The sequence below is a fragment of the Trachurus trachurus genome (assembly GCF_905171665.1).
Source record: "Trachurus trachurus genome assembly, chromosome: 18".
Lineage (NCBI taxonomy): Eukaryota > Metazoa > Chordata > Actinopteri > Carangiformes > Carangidae > Trachurus > Trachurus trachurus.
Genome location: NC_139909.1, coordinates 10808419 through 10830123, shown reverse-complemented (window position 1 = coordinate 10830123; position 21705 = coordinate 10808419). Strand labels below are relative to the sequence as shown.

At 42.0% G+C, this 21705-nt stretch overlaps 1 protein-coding gene across 1 annotated transcript; it reads left to right on the top strand.

Annotated features, from left to right (window-relative positions):
- Nucleotides 1–11444, top strand: taf6l (TAF6-like RNA polymerase II, p300/CBP-associated factor (PCAF)-associated factor). The gene is made up of 12 exons (XM_083993483.1): nt 1–297; nt 1432–1601; nt 1946–2032; nt 3756–3906; nt 4727–4777; nt 5187–5281; nt 5387–5461; nt 6327–6547; nt 7239–7371; nt 8199–8327; nt 9538–10073; nt 10875–11444. Exons 2-12 carry the CDS (start codon nt 1455–1457, stop codon nt 11221–11223), a joined length of 1974 nt encoding a protein of 657 aa, XP_083849609.1. The 5' UTR covers nt 1–297; nt 1432–1454; the 3' UTR covers nt 11224–11444.
- The last annotated feature ends 10261 nt before the right edge of the window (nt 11445–21705 follow it).

Sequence of the window (21705 nt, the reverse complement as noted above, 5' to 3'; positions counted from 1 at the left end):
AACATGTAACTGTAGCAACGTCAAGTGAACCGAGTTGATAAACTGGATGTTTTGTTATCAAACTAACGTTAATCTCACCTACGAGGAGCCATTTTGAAAGTTAGTGACTTTTTCTTTTCCTATTTAACTCCTCACCGTTTATTTTTTAGTATTTTTTGTATTTGCAGCAGTGTTTTCGCCTCCATGTGAGGCAGAGTTTGACTCGTCTCCTTGTGTAGCCAGAAGCAGCTCCGCCGATGTAAACAACTCTCCCTCGGACTGAAAGGTGCTGAGCCTCCCGCTGTTCTCACCGCCAAGGTAAGAAGTTACATTAAATAAAATAAAATAACAATAAACAAGCTGCATCGTATTTGGTCTGCAGCTCCTAGCCTACTGTGTGTTAGCTTAGCATCTCCGAGCTAACTAACTAACTAAGCTACAACCACAGATAGTTCAGACCTATTATCGAGTTGTTTCCTACTGGTTTGTTCACATATAAATCATTCAACACCAAACAGCTGCAGTTCAACTGTTTTACTTCACTTTCTGGCAGAATATGTTAATTTCTGCTGCGCATATAAATAATCTATTCCAGGTAATAGACGGAGCCCAGGTGTCATTCTGCTAGCATGCTAACGTATACAAAGACTGAGGGAAAGTGAATCTATTGGAAATGTGTTGATGGTTGTTACTATTGTACATACAGGTGCATCTCAATAGATTAGAGTATCATGGAAAGGTTATTTACATCAGTAGTAATTCAATTCAAAAAGTGAAACTACACTATATATAGATCCATTGCACCAGGGCTCCAGACTAATTTAGGCATTTTGCCCCTAAAATTTGAGACAACGCAAGTACATCTTTCATCTACTGTCACATGTGCACCCAGTAAGTTTACCTTCTTCTTTTTCTTTTTCTTTTTTTGACACTGGTGAAATGCGGAATGTGTGTGAGGATCATGAGTGAAGAGGAAATGTGAATATTTGCTTTGCAAGTCGATTTAAGCCCAATAATTTTCTGCTTCTGCCCCTAAAATTTGAAGTTAGGAGCCACTGTGCTCCTACTGATAAAACAAGTTAGTCTGGAGCCCTGTATTACACACAGAATGAAAGATTTCAAGTCTATATTTATTTAATTTCTTCTAATTTTCATGATTATGGCTTTCCGTTAATAAAGACCTAAAAGACCAATTAAAAAAAAGAAGCATTTTTAATATGGAAATGTTGGCCTTGAACTACTGGAAATGGACTTTTCCATGATATTCAGATTTATTGAGATGCACCTGTATTAACAAACACAGCAAAACTGAAGATGTTTAAATCTGGGGTTCATCTTAGCTTGACTCTGGTTTTGTGAAATCAAGACAAAGTCGATCCAGACCATGTAACAAGGTTAAAAACCACACCGTGATGTTTGAGTATAAACATGGAGGTGTTTTGTGTGTGTCAGTGTGCAGCGGTCTCTCTGTGACCATGGCCGACCGGGAGGAGCGCCGCTTCGCCGAGATCTCCAGGGAGTCGGTCAAGTTCATGGCGGAGAGCACGGGCGTGGAGCTGGGCGACGATGTGGCGGCTCTGCTGGCTGAAGACGTGTGTTACCGGCTCCGAGAGGCGACTCAGGTCTGTTGATACGTGTCAGGAGTCATTTTTACCCTGATAACCCGAGATTATTGAAGCAAAAAACACAAACCAAACTACTGAGCATCCAGATATCATGTGAAACATCACATCAGGGTCATGAGTCATGATTCAGACCTGAACAGATTTTTAGTTTTTTCTTTTAGTACTATTGCTAGCCTAAGTTATTTTATTTCTTCTAAGTGATCTTATCTTTTATTTTTATTCTAGTCTATTGGTGCTGCTATGACACCATCATTTCCTGCAAAGGAACAATAAAGTACTGGTTTTATTCCATTATATTTATACAGTATATTGACGTTGTTTGTGTTGTTGTTGGTCCACAGAGCAGCTCCCAGTTCATGCGACACGCCAAGAGGAGGAAGCTGACGGTGGAGGACTTCAACAGAGCTCTGCACTGGAGCAACGTGGAGGTGAGAGCTGCTGCTTCACAGTTAGTCCACCTCTTTCTCCTCCTCCTCCTCCTCCTCCTCTTCTCCTTCCTCCTCCTCCTCCTCTTCTTCCTCCTTCTCCTCCTCTTCATCTTCCTCTTCTCCCTCTTCCTTTTCTTTCTCCCCCTCCTCCTCTTCTTCCTCTTCCTCCTCGTCCTCCTCTTTCTCCTCCTCCTTCTCTTCTTCTCCCTCTTCTTCCTCTTACTTTTCTTCCTCCCCCTCCTCCTCCCCTTATTCCTCCTCCTCCACCTCCTTTTCTCTTTCTTCTTCCTTTTCTTCTTCCCTCTCCTCCTCCTCCTGCTCTTCCTCCTCATCTTCCTCTTTCTCCTCCTCCTCCTGCTGCTCCTCTTCTTCCTCCTTCTCCTCCTCTTCCTCCTCCATCCTCACCCTCCTTCTCCTCTTCTTCCTCCTACTCCTCTTACTCTTCTTCTTCTTCCTCTTTCCCTCCTCTTCCTCTTCCATCTTCTTCTTCCTCCTCCTCATGCTCCTATTCTTCTTCCTTCTCCTCCCCCTATTCCTTCTTTGTCTCTTCCTCCTCTTCTTCCCCCTCCTCCTCCTCCTCCTCCTCCTCCTCCTTCACTCTCGTCTCTCCTCCTCCTCCTTCACTCTCTCTCTCCTCCTCCTTCACTCTCCTCTCTCTCCTCCTCCTCCTACTCCTCCTCCTCCTTCACTCTCCTCTCTCTCCTCCTCCTCCTACTCCTCCTCCTCCTTCACTCTCCTCTCTCTCCTCCTCCTCCTCCTCCTCCTCCTTCACTCTCCTCTCTCTCCTCCTCCTCCTCCTCCTCCTTCACTCTCCTCTCTCTCCTCCTCCTACTCCTCCTCCTCCTTCACTCTCCTCTCTCTCCTCCTCCTCCTACTCCTCCTCCTCCTTCACTCTCCTCTCTCTCCTCCTCCTCCTACTCCTCCTCCTCCTTCACTCTCCTCTCTCTCCTCCTCCTCCTACTCCTCCTCCTCCTTCACTCTCCTCTCTCTCCTCCTCCTCCTCCTCCTCCTCCTTCACTCTCCTCTCTCTCCTCCTCCTCCTCCTCCTCCTCCTTCACTCTCCTCTCTCTCCTCCTCCTCCTCCTCCTCCTTCACTCTCCTCTCTCTCCTCCTCCTCCTACTCCTCCTCCTCCTTCACTCTCCTCTCTCTCCTCCTCCTCCTCCTCCTTCACTCTCCTCTCTCTCCTCCTCCTCCTACTCCTCCTCCTCCTTCACTCTCCTCTCTCTCCTCCTCCTCCTCCTCCTCCTCCTTCACTCTCCTCTCTCTCCTCCTCCTCCTACTCCTCCTCCTCCTTCACTCTCCTCTCTCTCCTCCTCCTCCTCCTCCTCCTCCTTCACTCTCCTCTCTCTCCTCCTCCTCCTACTCCTCCTCCTCCTTCACTCTCCTCTCTCTCCTCCTCCTCCTACTCCTCCTCCTCCTTCACTCTCCTCTCTCTCCTCCTCCTCTCTCTCCTCCCCCCCCTCCTTCACTCTCATCCCTCTCTCTCCTCCTCCTCCTCCTCCTCCTCCTCCTCCTCCTCCTCCTCCTCCTTCACTCTCGTCTCTCTCCTCCTCCCCCCCTCCTTCACTCTCATCCCTCTCTCTCCTCCTCCACCTCCTCCTCCTCCTCCTCCTTCACTCTCATCTCTCTCCTCCTCCTCCTCCTCCTCCTCCTCCTCCTCCTCCTCCTCCTCCTCCTCCTTCACTCTCATCACTCTCATCCCTCTCTCTCCTCTTCCTTCAGGCGGTCTGTGGTTACGGCGCTCAGGACGCGCTGCCTTTCCGCTCGGCGAAGGAAGGAGAGTTGTTCTTCGTGGAGGATCGAGACATCAACCTGGTGGAGTTGGCTCTGGCCACCAACATCCCCAAAGGCTGCGCCGAGACCATGGTCCGAGGTACGACTGACCACCTGACTTACTCACTGACCGACCCACCGATCCACTGACCCACTGACCTAAAGTTTTGAATTTTTTTTTTTTTTTTTTTTTTTTGGCTTCTTCTAACCCTATTTTAGTGTTTTCTCCCAACGGAGACTTTTGACATTTTGGGATGTAGGCATTTTCTTTTTTCTTTTTTTCTTCAACTTTTTATTAGTTTCCATCAGAAAACATAAAAACAATAGCCTGACAAGCCAGACTATATCATTATTTTTTATTTATTTATTTATTTTATTTTATTTTTATTTAAGGAGGACAATGCACATTAATGGACATAATAAAATGTAAAATTAACATGTCTAGTCTGGCAACGACCGGTAGACCTCGGCTCAATCCAGGGGGCGGGATGAAGGCTGTCTTTCAAACTGCCTCTGCATGCAATAGGGTAGCGCTACGACTAATCAGAGCAAAGAGCAGGATGACGTTAGCCTGACAAGCCAATTAAAATGTATGTCGTCATGGTGTTAAGCCGCCCAACGACTCTCTAGATAGAGCGCTGTGATTGGTCAACACAAACGGTGTTCGACGTGTTCAAGACTCAAGAAGTTCCTATGGCTCGTTTCTAGACCTACCTACGGAGCAAATATATTTTCTGCCGCTAGGGTGCAGCTAGATTTCTAGGCCATAAAAACAATACAAGAGCAGAAAAAGCTCAACTACAACAACAACAAGGCAAAAAAAAAAGGAAAAATCAGAATTTTTTAAAAAGTTTTTGTTTTGAATCAGAAGGTTTTTTTGTGTCTCATCAGTTGTTTCTCCTGTTTTCTCTACCTGTCAGTGAACGTCTCGTACCTGGATGGGAAAGGAAACCTGGAGCCTCAGGGGACAGGTGAGAGAGGAAATTAAAAATCTTCATTTAAGAACACACAGATATTGATCGACTGATGCCAACACTGAAGAAATTTCCAAAATTTTCTGTTTGAATTTCTGAAGGGATTTCCCCAAGTGATCAATAAAGTTTTTTTTTTATCTATCTATCTAAAATGCACCAGTAATGGATGAAAGTGTTTGTCATGTACCTTTAATGATACTCCAGTCTTTAGTCTGTAGTGTTGGGACCTGTCTAATACTTGGTCTTAACTTTTATTAACTTAAATTAAGCTTGTACTGTAGCACTTTGAGATTGCTTAAATGTAAAGTGCATTATAAATAAAATGTATTATTATTATTTGGTTTAAACCTGATTAATGTTAATAATGTTATTGATTACTGATCGATGACATCATTGTGTACCTCAGTGCCCACGGCGGTCCAGACTCTGTCCGACGACCTGCTGAAGTATTACCAGCAGATCACCCGCGCCATCCTGGGAGAAGACCCTCACCTGATGAAGGTCCAACTCTCACGCTGCTTTAACAGCACCTGAAACCGCTTCCTGTGTGTGTGTCAGCAGTGTGTGACGTGTGTTGTGTGTGTGTGTGTGTTGTGTGTGTTTCAGGTGGCGCTGCTGGACCTCCAGTCCAACTCCAAGATCGCCGCCCTGCTGCCGTACTTCGTTTACGTCATCAGTGGAGTGAGTCTGATTATACTTTTATTTATAGACGGCTTTTCAAAATAAAAGTCCAAAGTGAAAAACAATTAAATGAAACTCTTCATCTTCCTCCTCCTCCTCTTCCTCTTCTTCTTTCTCCTCCTCCTCTTCTTCATCCTCCTCCTCTTCCTCTTCTTCTTCCTCCTCCTCTTCTTCCTCTTCCTCCTTTCATCCTCCACATCCTCTTCTTCCTCCTCCTCTTCTCCTTCTTCCTCCTCCTCCTCCTCTTCATCCTCCTCCTCTTCTTCTTCTTCCTCCTCCTCTTCATCCTCTTCCTCCTCTTCTTCTTCCTCCAACTCCTCTTCTCCCTCCTCCCCCTTCTCCTCTTCCTCTTCTTCTTCCTCTTCCTCATCCTCTTCATCCTCCTCCTCTTCTTCCTCTTCCTCCAACTCCTCTTCTTCTTCTTCTTCTTCTTCTTCTTCTTCTTCTTCTTCTTCTTCTTCTTCTTCTTCTTCTTCTTCTTCTTCTTCTTCTTCCCCCTGCTCTTCTTCCTCCTCCTCTTCATCTTCTTTTTCCTCCTCTTCATCTCCTTCTCCTCTTCATCCTCTTCTTGACTCCTCCTCCTCTTCTTCTTCCTCTTCTCTTCTCTTCTCTTCTCTTCCTCTTCATCCTTTTCTTCTTCCTCCTCCCCCTTCTCCTCTTCCTCTCCTCTTCTTCCCCCTCCTCTTCCTCCTCCTCTTCATCTCCTCCTCCTCTTCTTCTTACTCTAACTCCCCCTCTCCCTCCTCCACCTCCTCCTCTTCTTCTTCCTCTTCCTCATTTAAAGAGTAATAAATCAAATACTGTGTGTCTCTCTCTCTCTCTCTCTCTCTGTCTCCATCTCTCTCTCCATCTCCGTGTGCTCCAGGTGAAGTCGGTGAGCCACGACCTGGAGCAGCTGAACCGGCTCCTCCACATGGTGAAGTCTCTGGTCCAGAACCCGTTCCTGTACTTGGGCTCGTACGTGCGCAGCCTCGTGTCCAGCGTCATGTACTGCATCCTGGAGCCGCTGGCCGCCTCCATCAACCCGCTCAACGACCACTGGACGCTGAGGGACTACGCCGCGCTGCTGCTCAGCCACATCTTCTGGTGAGGACCACGACGCTACGGAAACACAGTCCAGAAATATAAAATAAAAAACCTGAACCCACGAGCCTTAGAAATGTTTACAGTAAAGCCCACCTATTGTAAATCATAAGGGAAGCTAATTATTGCTTATATCGGGCACTTTTTTAGTTTTTTATGCACTTTGATTTGATCAAGATTTTCATTTTTCATTTTAAAAGTGGAGTTAAGGGTTAACACTTTATACTAAGTACATGCTATTAAGCTTTAAATACTGAATTCATCATTTATAACACATGAATTCTCATTAGTATGTAGTTTATAATCACAGTTAAAAATGTTTTACTCATCACTGATAAGCACTAACTGTATTTATAAATTACATGCTAATGAGTATTCATGTGTTATAAATGAAGAATTCAGTATTTATTAATGCTTAATAGTGTGTACCTATTATAAAGTGTTAAGTGAGTTAAGTATTTTGCCACTACCTCAGTTTCTGTTCAGTTAAGGTTTTTTATGCACTTTTTGATGTGCCTGTGTCAAATTTTTTAAAGGGAAACAATGAATAAACAGTACTTCTTTTTCCATATACATAATTTATGTTAGTTTAAAACCATAAAATGCTGAAAATGTCTGGCCCAGCTGAATTTGTAATGTTGTAGCTCTGACTCCTCCTCCTCCTCCTCCTCCTCCTCCTCCTCCTCTCCTGCAGGACGCACGGCGACCTAGTCAGCGGTCTCTACCACCAGATCCTGCTCTCGCTGCAGAAGGTCCTGTCCGACCCGGTCCGGCCGCTCTGCTCCCACTACGGCGCCGTGGTCGGGCTCCACGCTCTGGGCTGGAAGGTGCGTTCACTGCCTCCTGGAGATCTTCCCCCCAAACCAGATTTAAATTTCTAATGCTGCTTATGTAAAATATACAAATTATATTCTACAAAATTGTTTGTTTTATCGACATTTTTACTACCCCGTTTGTGTCGTTGGGGAAGGAACACGTTCAAACGTCCGTTTTCCCCTTCAAATGATCTCATTTTTTTAATAATTTGAATTCTGTTCAAATAGGGAAGTTCGTTTTGACAGCTCTACTTTGTATTATCTGTGTTAACCCTTTATCGGGCAACTGGTAACTTGTTTTTGGCAAGTAAAATGAGTTATTGAAGTTCAAGCTAAATACTTAAGTATTGCATTTTTTTTAACACATTTTGATGTATTATTAAAATGCATTAAACTTTATTCCTATATTTTATATAGATATATATAATTTATATACCTCTTGAAAAAGTAGGCTATTACCTTCGAAGAGTGAAGAACCATATCAGGTAAAGTATTTAACTGAGCGCTCTATAGAGGGTTAAAGGTGAAGCTGAGGGTTATTTAACACTGTGTTTACCTGCAGTCGGTTCAGGTCCAGTGTAAAACATAGATTGGCTAATAATGGGGCCATAAATCACTATTTTATATTTGAATGACTAAAAATATCAACAAATATATAAAATAAGGTTTAAAACGTGGAAAAATCAAAGTGATCTCTTGTCTGGAGTCAGGAAAGTCCCGGTCACTGAACTCCAGGTTTAGACCAGAAAATAAAACTGAAATAATCTACATTATGTTTTTGTGTGTTTCTGCTAAATAATAAATACATGTGTGTGTGTTTCTGTGTGTTTCCTGGCCAGGCGGTGGAGAGAGTCCTGTTTCCTCACCTTCCGGCCTACTGGGCCAACCTGCAGGCCGTCCTGGACGACTACTCCGTGTCCAACGCTCAGGTCAAAGCCGACGGACACAAAGTGTACGGAGCCATCCTGGTCAGTGCTCACACACACACACACACACACACACACACACACACACACATCCTGATTCATTTCAGATTTCCTCTTAAAAGTCACCTTTATAGACTTTATAGGCTTTTAAATGATGCTGTCTTTATCTTTTTATTGTCTCCATATCATCCTTATGTTACATTTACTGTGTGTGTTTCAGCGCAACATCTGTTTCCTCTTCGTCTTTAGTCTTATTGTTTACTAAAATACTTTGTAAATAGTTTTTGAGGTTTTAAATAAGACGTTTGTGAAATCAAAAGTGCTCCACACTGGTTCAATGTTGATATACAACAATATATAAATCCACTTTGTTCCCCGTCTAAATAATAAAAATATATATAGTATATTTATCTATTAAAGTCTATTTATAAAGCAGCTTTTTAAATAAAGTTGTTTTTTTTCTTTCTTTTTTAAATTAGTATTTTAGCAGGACATCATCACATCACTCCACATCATGATGACATTTAATTCATTCATTCATTCATTGTCCTTTTTTTCTTTTTTAATACAAATATACAAGAAAGACAAAAGAAGATAAAACATAAACCAAAAAAATGAAGTTGTTTCTTTTCTTATTTCTTTTTTTATTAGTATTTTAGCATCATCACGCCGCGTCATGATGACATATACATTGTATATATGTATAAAAACAAAAAAAGAAGGACAAAGCAAGAACAAACAGACAGGTTCTTGCATTGCTACACCCCCATTTCATCTATCCATCCCTGACAGTTTTTTATTGCGCACTGTAGCACTTTATCACACTGTACTATATTTTGGTTTCGTTGTGTTCCCAATCCATTCTAGCACAACTCCATCAAGAAACCCTGTCCTGGTCTTGCATTGTTGCATCCTCATCCATCTTATCCACTTATCCATCCATCTTATTTCTTTTGTCATAGTAGCGTCATGTTAATTGTCTCTCTTTGTAGTTTTTTTGTCTGTTGGTTTCTGTTGGATACATGTGTGTTTTTCCTGTTTTATGAATTCTGTTGTTATGTCCTTGTGTTTATTTTAATGGCTTTTAACACCTTGTCAGGAGGACTACAGTCGGAAACTAGCCGTTGGCTAACACTGGCACTTTTACATTTTATTATGTCCATTAATGTGCATTGTCCTCCTTAAATAAAAAAAACAAAAAAATTAATATATAAATAAAGTTGTAATAATTCCCTGTCCTCGTCCTGTCCAGGTGGCGGTGGAGCGTCTCCTGAAGATGAAGGCTCAGTCTCTGTCCCAGCCGGCGGACGGTGGCGGCAGCAGCAGCGGCGGCGGCGGCTCTCAGCCCGGCTCGCTGGGCGCGGCCGGCGGCTGCAGGCTGAGCTCGTCCCCCGGCCTCAGCCCGCCGGCCGAGCCGCTGTCGGAGGCGGCGCTGGGCATCGCCACGCACCTGCAGGCGGGCGGCGCCGGCTGCCCCTGGGAGGAGTGGACGCCGGTGCCGCTGCCGGCCATGTACTGCGAGCTGTACTCGTTCTTCGGGGACAGCCTCGCCGTGCGCTTCAGCACCGGCCCCGGGGGCGTCGCCGGCGGCTTCGCGCCCTGCGGCCCCGCGCTGCCCGGAGACGCCCGCAAGGAGCCGCCGGGCGCCGCCAACGCCAACGCCAACAACCCCGACACCGCCCGCAAGATGCCCCAGCTCACCGCCAACCTCAACATCAGCCCCCGGCACGACGGCAGCCCGCGCACCGACCCCGCCCCCCCGAGTCTGGCAGCCACCGGACCAGGAAGGTAAGAGGAGCCGACCGATCGACTTTATTGATTATTTAACGTAAAAGTCTTCAAACCTCTTGAACGCTTCACATTTTCTCACCAGTGGTGTAGTCTAATTTTTGTAGTGGGTATACTGCTTTTTAGGTGGGTGAACTGTACAATAGCTACTTGTATCACATAGACCGGTGGTTCTCAAAATTTTTTATATCAAGGACCCCAAAATTGACACAAATTAGACCTCGGACCCCAGAAATACACAAACAATCAATGTACGTATAAATTAGGCGTACATTTTTGAAAGATCATAGAGAAATTTCTGGAAAAAAGTGGTACAATTTCTCCAAAAAGTTGAAACATTTCTAGAAAAAAGTGGTAAAAATTCTCACAAAAAATGAACAAAAAAGGTTTAAAAATTTTAGAAAAAAATTTTAGAAAAAAAAAAAAAGTAACATTTTGCTTTTTTTGTTGTTGTTGAAAAATCTGGTAAAATTTCTCAGAAAAAGTGGTAAAATTTCAGAAGAAACTGGTAACATTTCTCAAAGAAATTCTAGGAAAAGTGGTAAAATAAAAAAAGTCAAACAATAATAAAAAAAAGTGGTAAAAATAGTAAATAGTAAAACGTTTTTTTTTAAATTGAGAAGAAACTTATTATGTTTTGCTTATTATGACTTTCTCGTAAAATTTAGATTTTTTTTTTCTCGTAAAATTATGACTTAATCTGTGAAAAAAACATTTTCTCAAAGTGGTCCTAATACTCATACTTTTGTAACTTTTTTTAATGATACAAAAACCTGTGTATCTCTCTCTCTCCTCCGTCAGGTCCCTCACTCGCTCCTCTTCCTCCTCCTCCTCCTCCGTGCAGCGCTCCAGATCGTCCTCGTCTCGGTCCGGTCAGCGCTCGGCCGGTTTGTCCCGCGACGTTTTCCCCAAAGCTCGTTTCACGGCTCCTCAGTCGGGACCTCCGGCCATCTCCTTCCTGATCGGCGGCCGTCAGATGGGCCGGCGCTGCCAGGGCCGCCGCCCCTTCCAGACCACGTTCGCCCCGACGCCGCCGCTCCCCGCCGTCCCGCCGCGCGCCTACGCACACAAACTGCCCGTCATCGGCCGCGTGGGGAAGCCGGTGCGGCGCTGGGCGTGTTCGCATTACTCCCTCCACCTGCCGCTGTAGAGAGAGGAGAGGAGAGGAGAGAAGGCACCTGAACGCCTCATTCATTCATTCATTCATTCATTCAACATGAACTCTGTTAGTTAAACTGTAAAGATGCAGTTTCTCACCACTGACTGAAGAAGAACAGACCTTCATCTGTTTGAAGACAAGAAAAAAAAAAGGGTCAAACATGTTTAGTGTTTCTATAAATGTCCTTTTTTTTCTCCACTTTGTTAAAGGGATAGTTCAACATTTTGGCAAATCCCTATAGTCATAGCAGTAGGTTCATTACCTTTAATTGTCGGTGCAAGCTGTTTTTAGAACAGCGGAGCAGATCCGCAAGCTGCTCAGAGCTACGCTACGGAGGCTAGTGGGGTTTCTTGGTTTCCCTCATCAAACTCATCAAATACACAATCCAACAACTCCAAAACGCTCTGGTGGACAAGTTGTGACCTGCACATTCACCACACTATGAGATAATAACACAACGTTACCAGACAGAGTTGTTTTAGAGGGAAATGCAGAGACTTCTTGCTGAAAAACTGTCCCTGAAGGCAAGGCACATCAGCGGTTTTGCATGAATTTACCTCGAAAATAACTCTGTCCCGTAACGTTTCGCTCGCGGCTCTGCTCCGCCATTCTAAAAACAGCTTGCACCGACAATTAAGGGTAACGAACCTACCGCTATGACTATAGGGATTATGGCAATGGGCCGATTTGCCCAAAATGTTGAACTATCCCTTTAAATATTAATGTTTATTTTCTCCAGATTTTGTTTGAAACCTGAAAATGTTTCGTTCGGTTCTTCACTGCTGAAGAAAAGACTTTGAGTTTATGAACTTTTTTTCCGCTGCTGTATGTTTTGACTCGACCGGATTCATTCATCTCAGGTTCCTGTTTCCTCTATTGATTGATTAATCGATTGGTTATTTTTCATCTATCAGAGGGTTCCTGAATCTAAAGTGACAGTATATTTTCAATCATGTGAAGAAAAAGCAAGCAAACAAAGTCATTTATTAATTATTAATCATCAAAAGTATTGATTAGTTTCCTGTGGAGCAGCTGATGATGATGGAGGTGAAGTTGTGACGTGTAAAATATTTAGTATTGATAAAAGATTGTAAAGTTTTGATAGAATAAAAATAACTGTTGTACTTTTGAAACCTTCATGTTTTGTCTTCTTGAGTTTAGAAATATCGGATCGACCTGTTCAGTAGCAAACTGTCCTGATGAAAAACATCTAAAATAATTGTTAGTTTTACATCTACAGACTCTGACACTGAAAAAAAAAATCCAAATATTAAAGGCCCCATGCTGTGCACTTTTCTCTGGGTTTATTTACCTGCTGATATCCCTAACAAGATGTATCATTGGTTTTGAGTACCTGTGATCTGCTTAATATCGTCTATACTGCCCCTTTCTGTTGCCTCTTTCTGGAGTTCTAGCAGGCACAGGTCATTTGGCCAATCAGAAGAGAGAATGAGAACCTCTCCTCTGATTGGCTCACTGTGTTTGAGTGGTGTGTGGTCGGGCCAATCACAGGCAAGTAACTGAAACCTAAGCTGCATTCATAAAAATTGAAAAAAAACAACTGGTCACGGTGGGCGGAGTTACCTTGTGTGTGACATCACAGAAAGGAGGAAGTGCTATCTGCTCGTCTCAAAGAGAATGTTCCTACAAATGGGCGGTGTGTGTTTCTCCGTTTATGACCAGTTTGATGCATTGGACAGTATATACGTGGCCCAGAGACCTCCCCAAGCACGAAAAAATAACCAAAATCACATTTTTCATGCCATGGGGCCTTTAAGATTCAACATTTAAAGTTCAATGAAAACTGAAAAGTTCAGGTTTAGGATCGATGTTGAAGAAGCAGCAGTTCCCCGACTTCACCAGCAGGTGTCACTGGAAACTCACATAGATCTGAGGAGACGCTCAGTTTCCTTATTACATACAACTAAATGTGACACTTGTTAATATTAGTGTGTAAATGATAGTGAACAAAAGCTGAGCACTGATAAGAGGAGGCGGGGCTTATCGAGCCTTATTATCACAGGTGCTTTTAACTCGGGTGTGATTCAGATTCAGATTCTGAATTACTCTGTTTGTCCCCGGAGGGAAATTATTCTTTGTTACAAACCCATGAATTTTGAGATAAATAGGCACAAAGTGAATAAAAATATTATTACTAAAATAAAAGCAGAATAAGAACAGACTAAAATAAGATAAAATAGAATAAGACTAAATAAAATTACAGGCCTGTTATAAGGCTGTTAGGACATTTTGAGTTAAACTGTGCCATAATTAGTGAATTGATTTGTTTTGTGGGTAACTCTTTATAATAAGTACACACCATTAAGCATTAAATACTGAATTAATCATTAATAACGCATGAATACTCATTAGTATGTAGTTTATAAACACCATTGATAAGCACTAACTGTATTTATAAACTACAAACTAATGAGTATTCATGCGTTATAAATGAAGAATTCAGTGTTTATTAATGCTTAACTAATGCTTAATAGTGTGTACTTACTGCATTATAATGTGTAACCGTTTTGTGTGACCTTTAAAAGAACATGAGATCACAGAAAGTCTGACCTTTGACCTCCGTCGACCCAAATCTAACACCTCAGTGAAATAACAGAGATATTGTTTCATGAGGATCCTGTGACAACGACCGCTGACGTTCGATCAGCAAAATCTAAACAGTTCATCTCTGAGTCCTGTAGTGAAGGTTTGTGCCAAATTATAACAAAAAAACAAAACAGAAGCTGGTGCACAGACATCACAGCCCTGGTTCCTACATTTCCCATGATGCACTGCGTGGACGGACGCAGCTCCAACCAACACAGGCCGGTTGTGTTGTGTTGTGTTGTGTTGTGTGTCCCACTGCGTCTCTGTTTGTCTCTGAGGACGACGACTGTGAGTCTGAATCTGAGTCTGAATCTGAGCCTGTGCCCAGCACTGCCAGCTCCCGCCGCCCCTCCCTACACACACACACACACACACACACACACACACACACACACACACACACACACACACACACACACACACACACACACACACACACACACACACACACACACACACACACACAGGGACGATATGAGGTCATCCGTCTTGTTCGCTCAGCTCCTCAACATGCTGAGTGTTCGTTCACACCGAGGGCAGAGATACATGTTTTATACATTTCCTTGTTGCAGCCTTTAACTATGAATAATGTAAAAACAAAAATGTGACCCTATATACAAGGGGTAGGATCATATAGTAGCCTAAGGTTTTTACTTCCTTTGCTTTGTCTTATGCCAGTTTCTTTTACTTTACATGTTCAAAATAAAGGCTTAATAAGTAATTTAAATAATTAATTTCAGTTCCTCAGATTGAGCAGTAACCAGGATTAACATAAACACCAGAAGCTGACTCAGCAGCAGGGAGTGGGGGGTGACGACAGCAGCACCTCCACCTTAGGGAAACACACCGGCAGCTGCAGGTTGAGGAGGTGAGAGCTGTTCAGACAGGAAGTGAGTAAAACACACATGTTGGGAAATGTCAGTCTAATGAAGTAAAAAAAAATGTAAAGAAGAGAATTAGGGCCAAAAACAGAGATTTTGAGTTAAAAGTCAGTAATCATTTCAGAGAAAAACAAAAAAAACTCAAAATTTGACTTTTGTCTGCAGAATTTCTTAGTTTTAATCTCAGAATCTAAAAAGAAAAAGAAAAGTCTGTTGTTGGCCCTAATGCTCCTCTATAGAAATATGATTTATGACATGTAGATTAGACTATATTTGTACTGTGTGTTTGTTTACTGTGTCACTCAGCTGTAAATGAGACATGTGTGATATGTTAATGTTAATATGTTATGTGTGTATTTTAACATTTAGATTTATGAAGCGTGTCTGAGCTAATTTCCGTCAGTAGCTACAATAAATAGTAATAAATAGTAATGCTGTCACAGTTTGTATAAATTAAATGCAACCTTTATTACACTGTACAGCCAACCCATGACATGATACGTAGGTTTAGTGATGGGGCCGTTCAATAATATTATGTTATCTCTCCTATGTTAAATACTATATCATCTACCAACGGAAATTTTCTTGGACACACTTTATTTAGATTTAGATTTAGCCTAGATTTAACATTTAGATTTAGATTTAACTATTTAATATATTTCTGAGTTAACAAAGTATAGGCTAAATGTGCTAAAAAAAAGTGACTTTCAAAAATTCACACCACTTTTTTCCATCATTGTTTGAAGCTAAATGTGACAAAATGTTGCTGTTATTTTCAGTGTGAGTCGCTTTACTAACGGTGCCCCATACATGTGATGTGAGGATGAGTAAAAAAAAAAAAACACAAATATAAAACGTGGACAGAGGAAAGTTCAGTGGCGTTTGAATGTGACTTCTTGTGACCTCAGCTGAGTCACTGTTGGCTGCCTCCATCGTCCTGCATCATCCTCTCCTGCAGTCGGCAGCACAGAGATGACGGAGGAGGAGGAGGAGGAGGAGGAGGAGGAGGAGGAGGAGGTTGTGGTGGTGGAGTCATGACAACCTTGTGATGGCCGGTCATCAGACACTGTGTCAAAATACCACACGGACAACTGTTGCCCCCCCTCTTCCACCCCGTCCCCCCGGTCTGTCCTGTCCTGTCCTGCCTCCAACACACAACGTCCAACAACGAAGAACATTTGTGTTCGTGGTCACATGATCGACTGTTGGGTTAAAGCTGCAGCCATCACTAAAACTTTCACTATCAACCTATTGCTATGACAACTGCTACTGTTTGGCAACTTTAAAGCCGGATAAGTTACTGTTTTGTATGATAAATGGGTCATATTAAAGGTTCAGTGTGTATTAATTGGCAAGGTTTATTGGCAAAATCTGAATATACTACCCATGAATATATTTGGATAAGTGTATAATCGCTATAAAATAAAATTTGTTTGGTTTTCGTAGCCTTATAATTATTCTTCTATATACTGTACATATAGCAAGGGTCTTGCTTTAGAGAGTGTCGCCATCTTGCGCTGCCATGTTTGTGCGGCAGCTCGAATGGAAAATCCAGCCAGTCAGAGAGCACGTTTCAAGAGTTTTGTGTGCATAAACAACATTTACATTACAATTTCAGCCGACGCGACCCAGCTTAGGCTGCAGCGGCAGCACCATTCATCCTATTAACCATTTTTCTACCATTGAAATGAGTCTGGAAACATTATTTTAAGGCCGATAAACTCCGCAATGTTGCTTTAAATGTTAAAGCAGTACTAAAGAACTTTCAGTTTTGGTTGAGTTTGGCGGCGCCAGTGGCCCAAAGCGGTAGTGTTTTGCCTGAAGGAAGACTCCATTTCCCATGAGCACTAGCGCATGGAAATTAACAGAAGACGTCCAAACTAAGTTTCTGTTAGCAGCGGATCATTTCTCGGATCATTTCTCAGTAAACACACTGAGAAATCCGACAGAAAGGTGCTGCATTGCCTGCTCCCTCCTCGTGGTGACTCGCAAAAGTGAAAGTGAAACTTAAGAGAGAGCCGGGTTCCTACCATGCTCCTCAAAGTTGCTTAGTGCCAGTGAAGGTGATACAGACCCCCTCAGGCCATGACAGAGGTGTCATTCAACCTGTTGTAAGTCGATGTACCATCACAAAAGTTATGAAAATATTATATGAAGGTTGAAAAGTTCCTTAGTGTTGGTTTAAATGTTCTTTCTCTCTGTCTTTTCCTCTCTTTTTATATATTTTTTGTCATTGATGTTCTTGTGTTGCACATAATTGTAAAGCACTTTAACTGACTTCCTGTTTCAGACACATTCTAGTGGCCATTAGAGGAACTGCAGTTCGGTGTTAGCTTCATTTTTCGGCCCTGGAGGTTGAGTAAAAAATGAAAAATAATAAATAATATCCTTAAACCATCCTCTGATGACGTATAAGTCCATAATAATATCATAGTAATCCTTCAGGTCAGCCGTGTACCTCCACTGCAGACTGTTGCGTCACGGTTGCAGGGACAGCATGAAGTCCTGTGACCTTCTTATTAATGTTGTGACATGCTCTCGCTGCCCGTCGCCCTCTCTGTGCTGCTGACGGACAGCTCACAGGTGTTTGGCTTTAGCTGGGCTATATTTACAAAGGTCATAGATGGAAGTGTGGGCCATGATACCAGCAGAGATCTGATTACAACCCCCCCGGTGGTGGTAAATATCAAGAGCATGTTCCTCCTGAAACCTACAATGACTGATTGTCTTCTTGTGTTCAGGATTTAAGTTTATACACAGATGGTTTGATGACTATGACAGAAGTTGGGACCTCAGATTCCCCGATGATGTTCGACTCAGATTATAATTCATGCAAAAGCCTCATATACAGTAGAAAACACTGTAATGACCTTTATGTGTTATATCTATATACTTCAAACACACAGTCTGAGTCTCTCAATCAAAACAATATCCCAAGACGCCATTGGGTGACGTTGTAAAATAGAATGGGATCGTGGGAACTGTGGTCTTCCAGTTCGACCTCACCCTCCTCAACAAACAGAACGACTGATTATAACCAATAAAAACACAGAATAAAGACGTTTTTACAGTGTAAAAGCAGAAAATATCGTCAGATTTTCAACTTTCCAACGGTCCTTGAACTAAACGTGTGTCAAATCAGATAATATAATGAAACTTTAAGGGATAGTTCAACATTTTGGCAAATTGGCCCATTGACATAGTCCCTATAGTCATAGCAGTAGGTTCATTACCTTTAATTGTCGGTGCAAGCTATTTTTAGAACGGTGGAGCAGAGCCACGAGCTGCTCAGAGCTACGCTACGGAAGCTAATGGGATTTCTTGGTTTCCCTCATCAAACTCATCAAACTCATCAAATACACAATCCAACAACTCCAAAACGCTCTGGTGGACAAGTTGTGACCTGCACATTCACCACGCTATGAGATAATAACACAACGTTACCAGACAGAGTTGTTTTAGAGGGAAATTCATGCAAAACTGCTGATGCACGTTCCCGTCGGGGACAGTTTTTCAGCAAGCAGTCTCAGCATTTACCTCTAAAACAACTCTGTCTGGTAACGTTCTGTTATTATCTCATAACGTGGTGAATGTGCAGGTCACAACTTGTCCACCAGAGCGTTTTGGAGTTGTTGGATTGTGTATTTGATGAGTTTGATGAGGGAAACCAAGAAATCCCATTAGCCTCCGTAGCGTAGCTCTTCTAAAAATAGCTTGCACCGACAAATAAAGGTAACGACCCTACTCCTAAAACTATAGGGATTATGGCAATGGGCCAATTTGCCAAAATGTCAAGCTATCTCTTTAAGCTTAAAAGTTTTCTCAAAACAAACACAAGTCACTGTTTAACCGATGCTGCATGGGGCTCATCAGGGGAGAGTTGGATGTTTTAGATGTTTCTCTCACAATTTATGAACCAGATGTTTAGGAGGTTTTGACCTGCAGCTGAATTATCTACTGAGGCGTCGTCGTCCTCCTCCTCCTTCATAACAAACTGACCAGAGGATTAAAACTGTTTCACTCAGTGGACACCAGGACAGGACGTCTCCAACTGTCCAACATTTACTGAAATCCTCTGTCTGGTTCAAATCAATAGTGGAAAACCACCAATAGACTGAAAACTATAGAGTTACAGGTTGGAAACTTTATTCACAACAAAGACGAGAGACAAAACTAGGCCTATTTAGTCTCATGTGTCAGCAGCAGCTACTGTAAAGATGCTTCCCACACTTTGGTCTCCGGTGACACTTCCTCCTCCTGTGATGATCAGTATCTGTAATCTTTTTGTCAGGGCGGAGGCTTCGCACCCCCCCTCTCTTTATGTCTTTATGTTCATTCATAAAGATGGGGGCAGGCAGAACATAAAGAGGCTCATGTTGTGGACTCATTGTATGTCGTAATGCCCTCGACTCCAAAACAGGATGCAACTCCAGCAGCCGATGGGTGGCCTCGGCCCGCAGACAGGAAGTGGATTGTTAAACGACTGACTTTATTTATTTATTTATTTTTTAAACTTTATTAACACTTATGTACAGAACAATACTGTTGTGACAGGGGAAAAAAAAAAATATATATATATATAAATATACAAAGAGTTTATGATTACCATGTATATATATAAAAAACATTGAAGTAAAGAAGATCATATTAATTAAATAAATATTTATCCAAAATAAAATTAGTTTTTAACGCTTTTGGTATTTTAAGTCCTTTGGTATCGGTGCCATACTGAAAAAGTTCTTTAAAAAAAAGTGCAAAGTTTGGTTTTCCGTCAGTCCATTTTCTTTTGTGTTTATGAAATTTTCCTAAAAATAAAACAAGTTGTACAAAAAAAAAAAAAAAATCATTATCCATTTGGTTATTATCAAAATAAAGAAAATGGTCCTTTCATGTAGGTGTATTGAGTGACCAGTTTTTCTTTCAAGGAAGTTTCGTACATTCAACCAAAAGATTTGAGAATATAAACAATGAAAAAATAAATGTACAATGGATTCATCAAACAAACCACAGAACTCACAGGAGTATACAATATCGAGTTTGAATCGTTCTAATGTTTTTTTGCCGGGTAAATTTTATGCATAATTTTAAAGGAAAACGACTGACTTTACCTTGTAGCTGCTGCTGCCACCATGACAACCCCCCCCCCCCCCCATCCTCACCCTCACCGCTGACCTCACCCCCTGCTTCAGGAGCTGTCACTGAACCACAGGCTTCAGGAAACGCAGCTCCCAGAAATAGTTCCTCAGATAAACACAACATCACCAAAACGGAGCTCTGGCAAAACACCAAGTTTAGAAAAACTGCTATTCCCAGATGTGGAGAAACCCCGACCCTCCTCCCCTCCCCACCCTCCTCATCCTCGTCCTCCCCCACTGTTCTCCGCTCTTCCTCCATTCTTGTTTTCCTTTTTCTTTAGTATTTTTACCCACCCAGACGCAGCTGTTTCCCAGAGTGGCGATGGCGATGGAGCGACGCTGCTACGCTCATTAGAGGAAACAGTGTTACATCATGAGGTGGTGGCGTCCCACAGGGCATGGGCACATTTTATTGGGACATAGTACGTAGTTTTGTTTTTTGTTTGTTTGAAAAAATGTTCTATTGTGCTGCAGCTCAGGGGTTATGATGTATACATTTTTGATATTCAAACGCAATGCTGATTACAGAAGTATAGTGAGACCTAGAATTAACATCAACAGTTTTTATTTTAATGTTTCGTATTGCACCACACCGGAGACTGAAGACAAAAAAAGAGCATATCACTGCTGATTTTATGTGCTATTTGCACAGATTTTTTACCTTGTAGCACTTTGAGATTGTTTTATGAAAAGTGTGTTAGAAATAAAAAATGTATTAGTATTAAAAATGTATTGTTTCCAGGTTGTAATATCTCAGTAACATCCCACAAATTCGACAAAAACAATCACTTGGACTCAAGAATGAACCGGTTCAAGTTTGTTGGTCAAAGGTCAAAACGTCACATCATCACAAAACACTGGACACATTAGGATATAAAACATTAACATATGAAATATGCGTAGTAAAGTGTGTGTATCTACATATATTTGAAATATCTTGAATTTTTATATGATTTAACTTGCTGTAATAGTATATGGTGACAGTATATATTTATACATGCAGGTGTATATAACTTGTATTATGTTTGTGTATGTTATTCTTTTTTTTTTAAAGAATGTCTGGGAAAGTGTCTCAGACTGCGGACCCTACTGTTTTAATATATTCATATATATCATATTATACATAGGCCTACATATTTGTAGAGGCTAGACATATATCTATATATGCTTTTATTTTGTACCCTAACCCCCTTAAATATACTTCATACATGTAAATTCAGCACACATACATTTGCACATAAGAACATCTTTGGTATTTAACATTTTTAAGTGCACATGTGAAGAAAAGCACGTTTCTACTGAGACAGAAACAATATATCTGTGTCGAGTTTATTTTAAAAGCACCATCACCCATCCATTTATTGTTTTCCAGCTCTGCCATGCAGCCTGGCTGGCGTTCATGCATCACAGCAGCGTTGGAGAAAAGAATGATCATTGTGTTTCCTCCTGATCATATCAGAACGAGGAGGACAGATGTTTAAATGCAGCGCCACAACAACTAAAGTCTGATTCCTGAGCAGCACGACTGCACAGGCCGATGTAAACAGTCCTCCCTGTCCCTGCGATGGATTGAATGTTTGGATCAAGATAAGACTGACCCAGTTCTCAGGGGAACACAGTGGCCAGTGATTTTTGGATCAAATGAAAATATAAAATGTTGATAATATGAGATATTTAAATGAACGTGGGTGATTCAGAGTGTGAACAGGATGTTTATCTGTGTTCCTGAAGGCAACACTATATTCCCAGCTGCTCTATGTGTCAGTGAGAGATTATAAATAGACTTCAGGGTTAAACTGGAAAAGTCCCTCCAGCTGAGGACGGGGGTGGTGGTGGGGGGGACTCGTGAC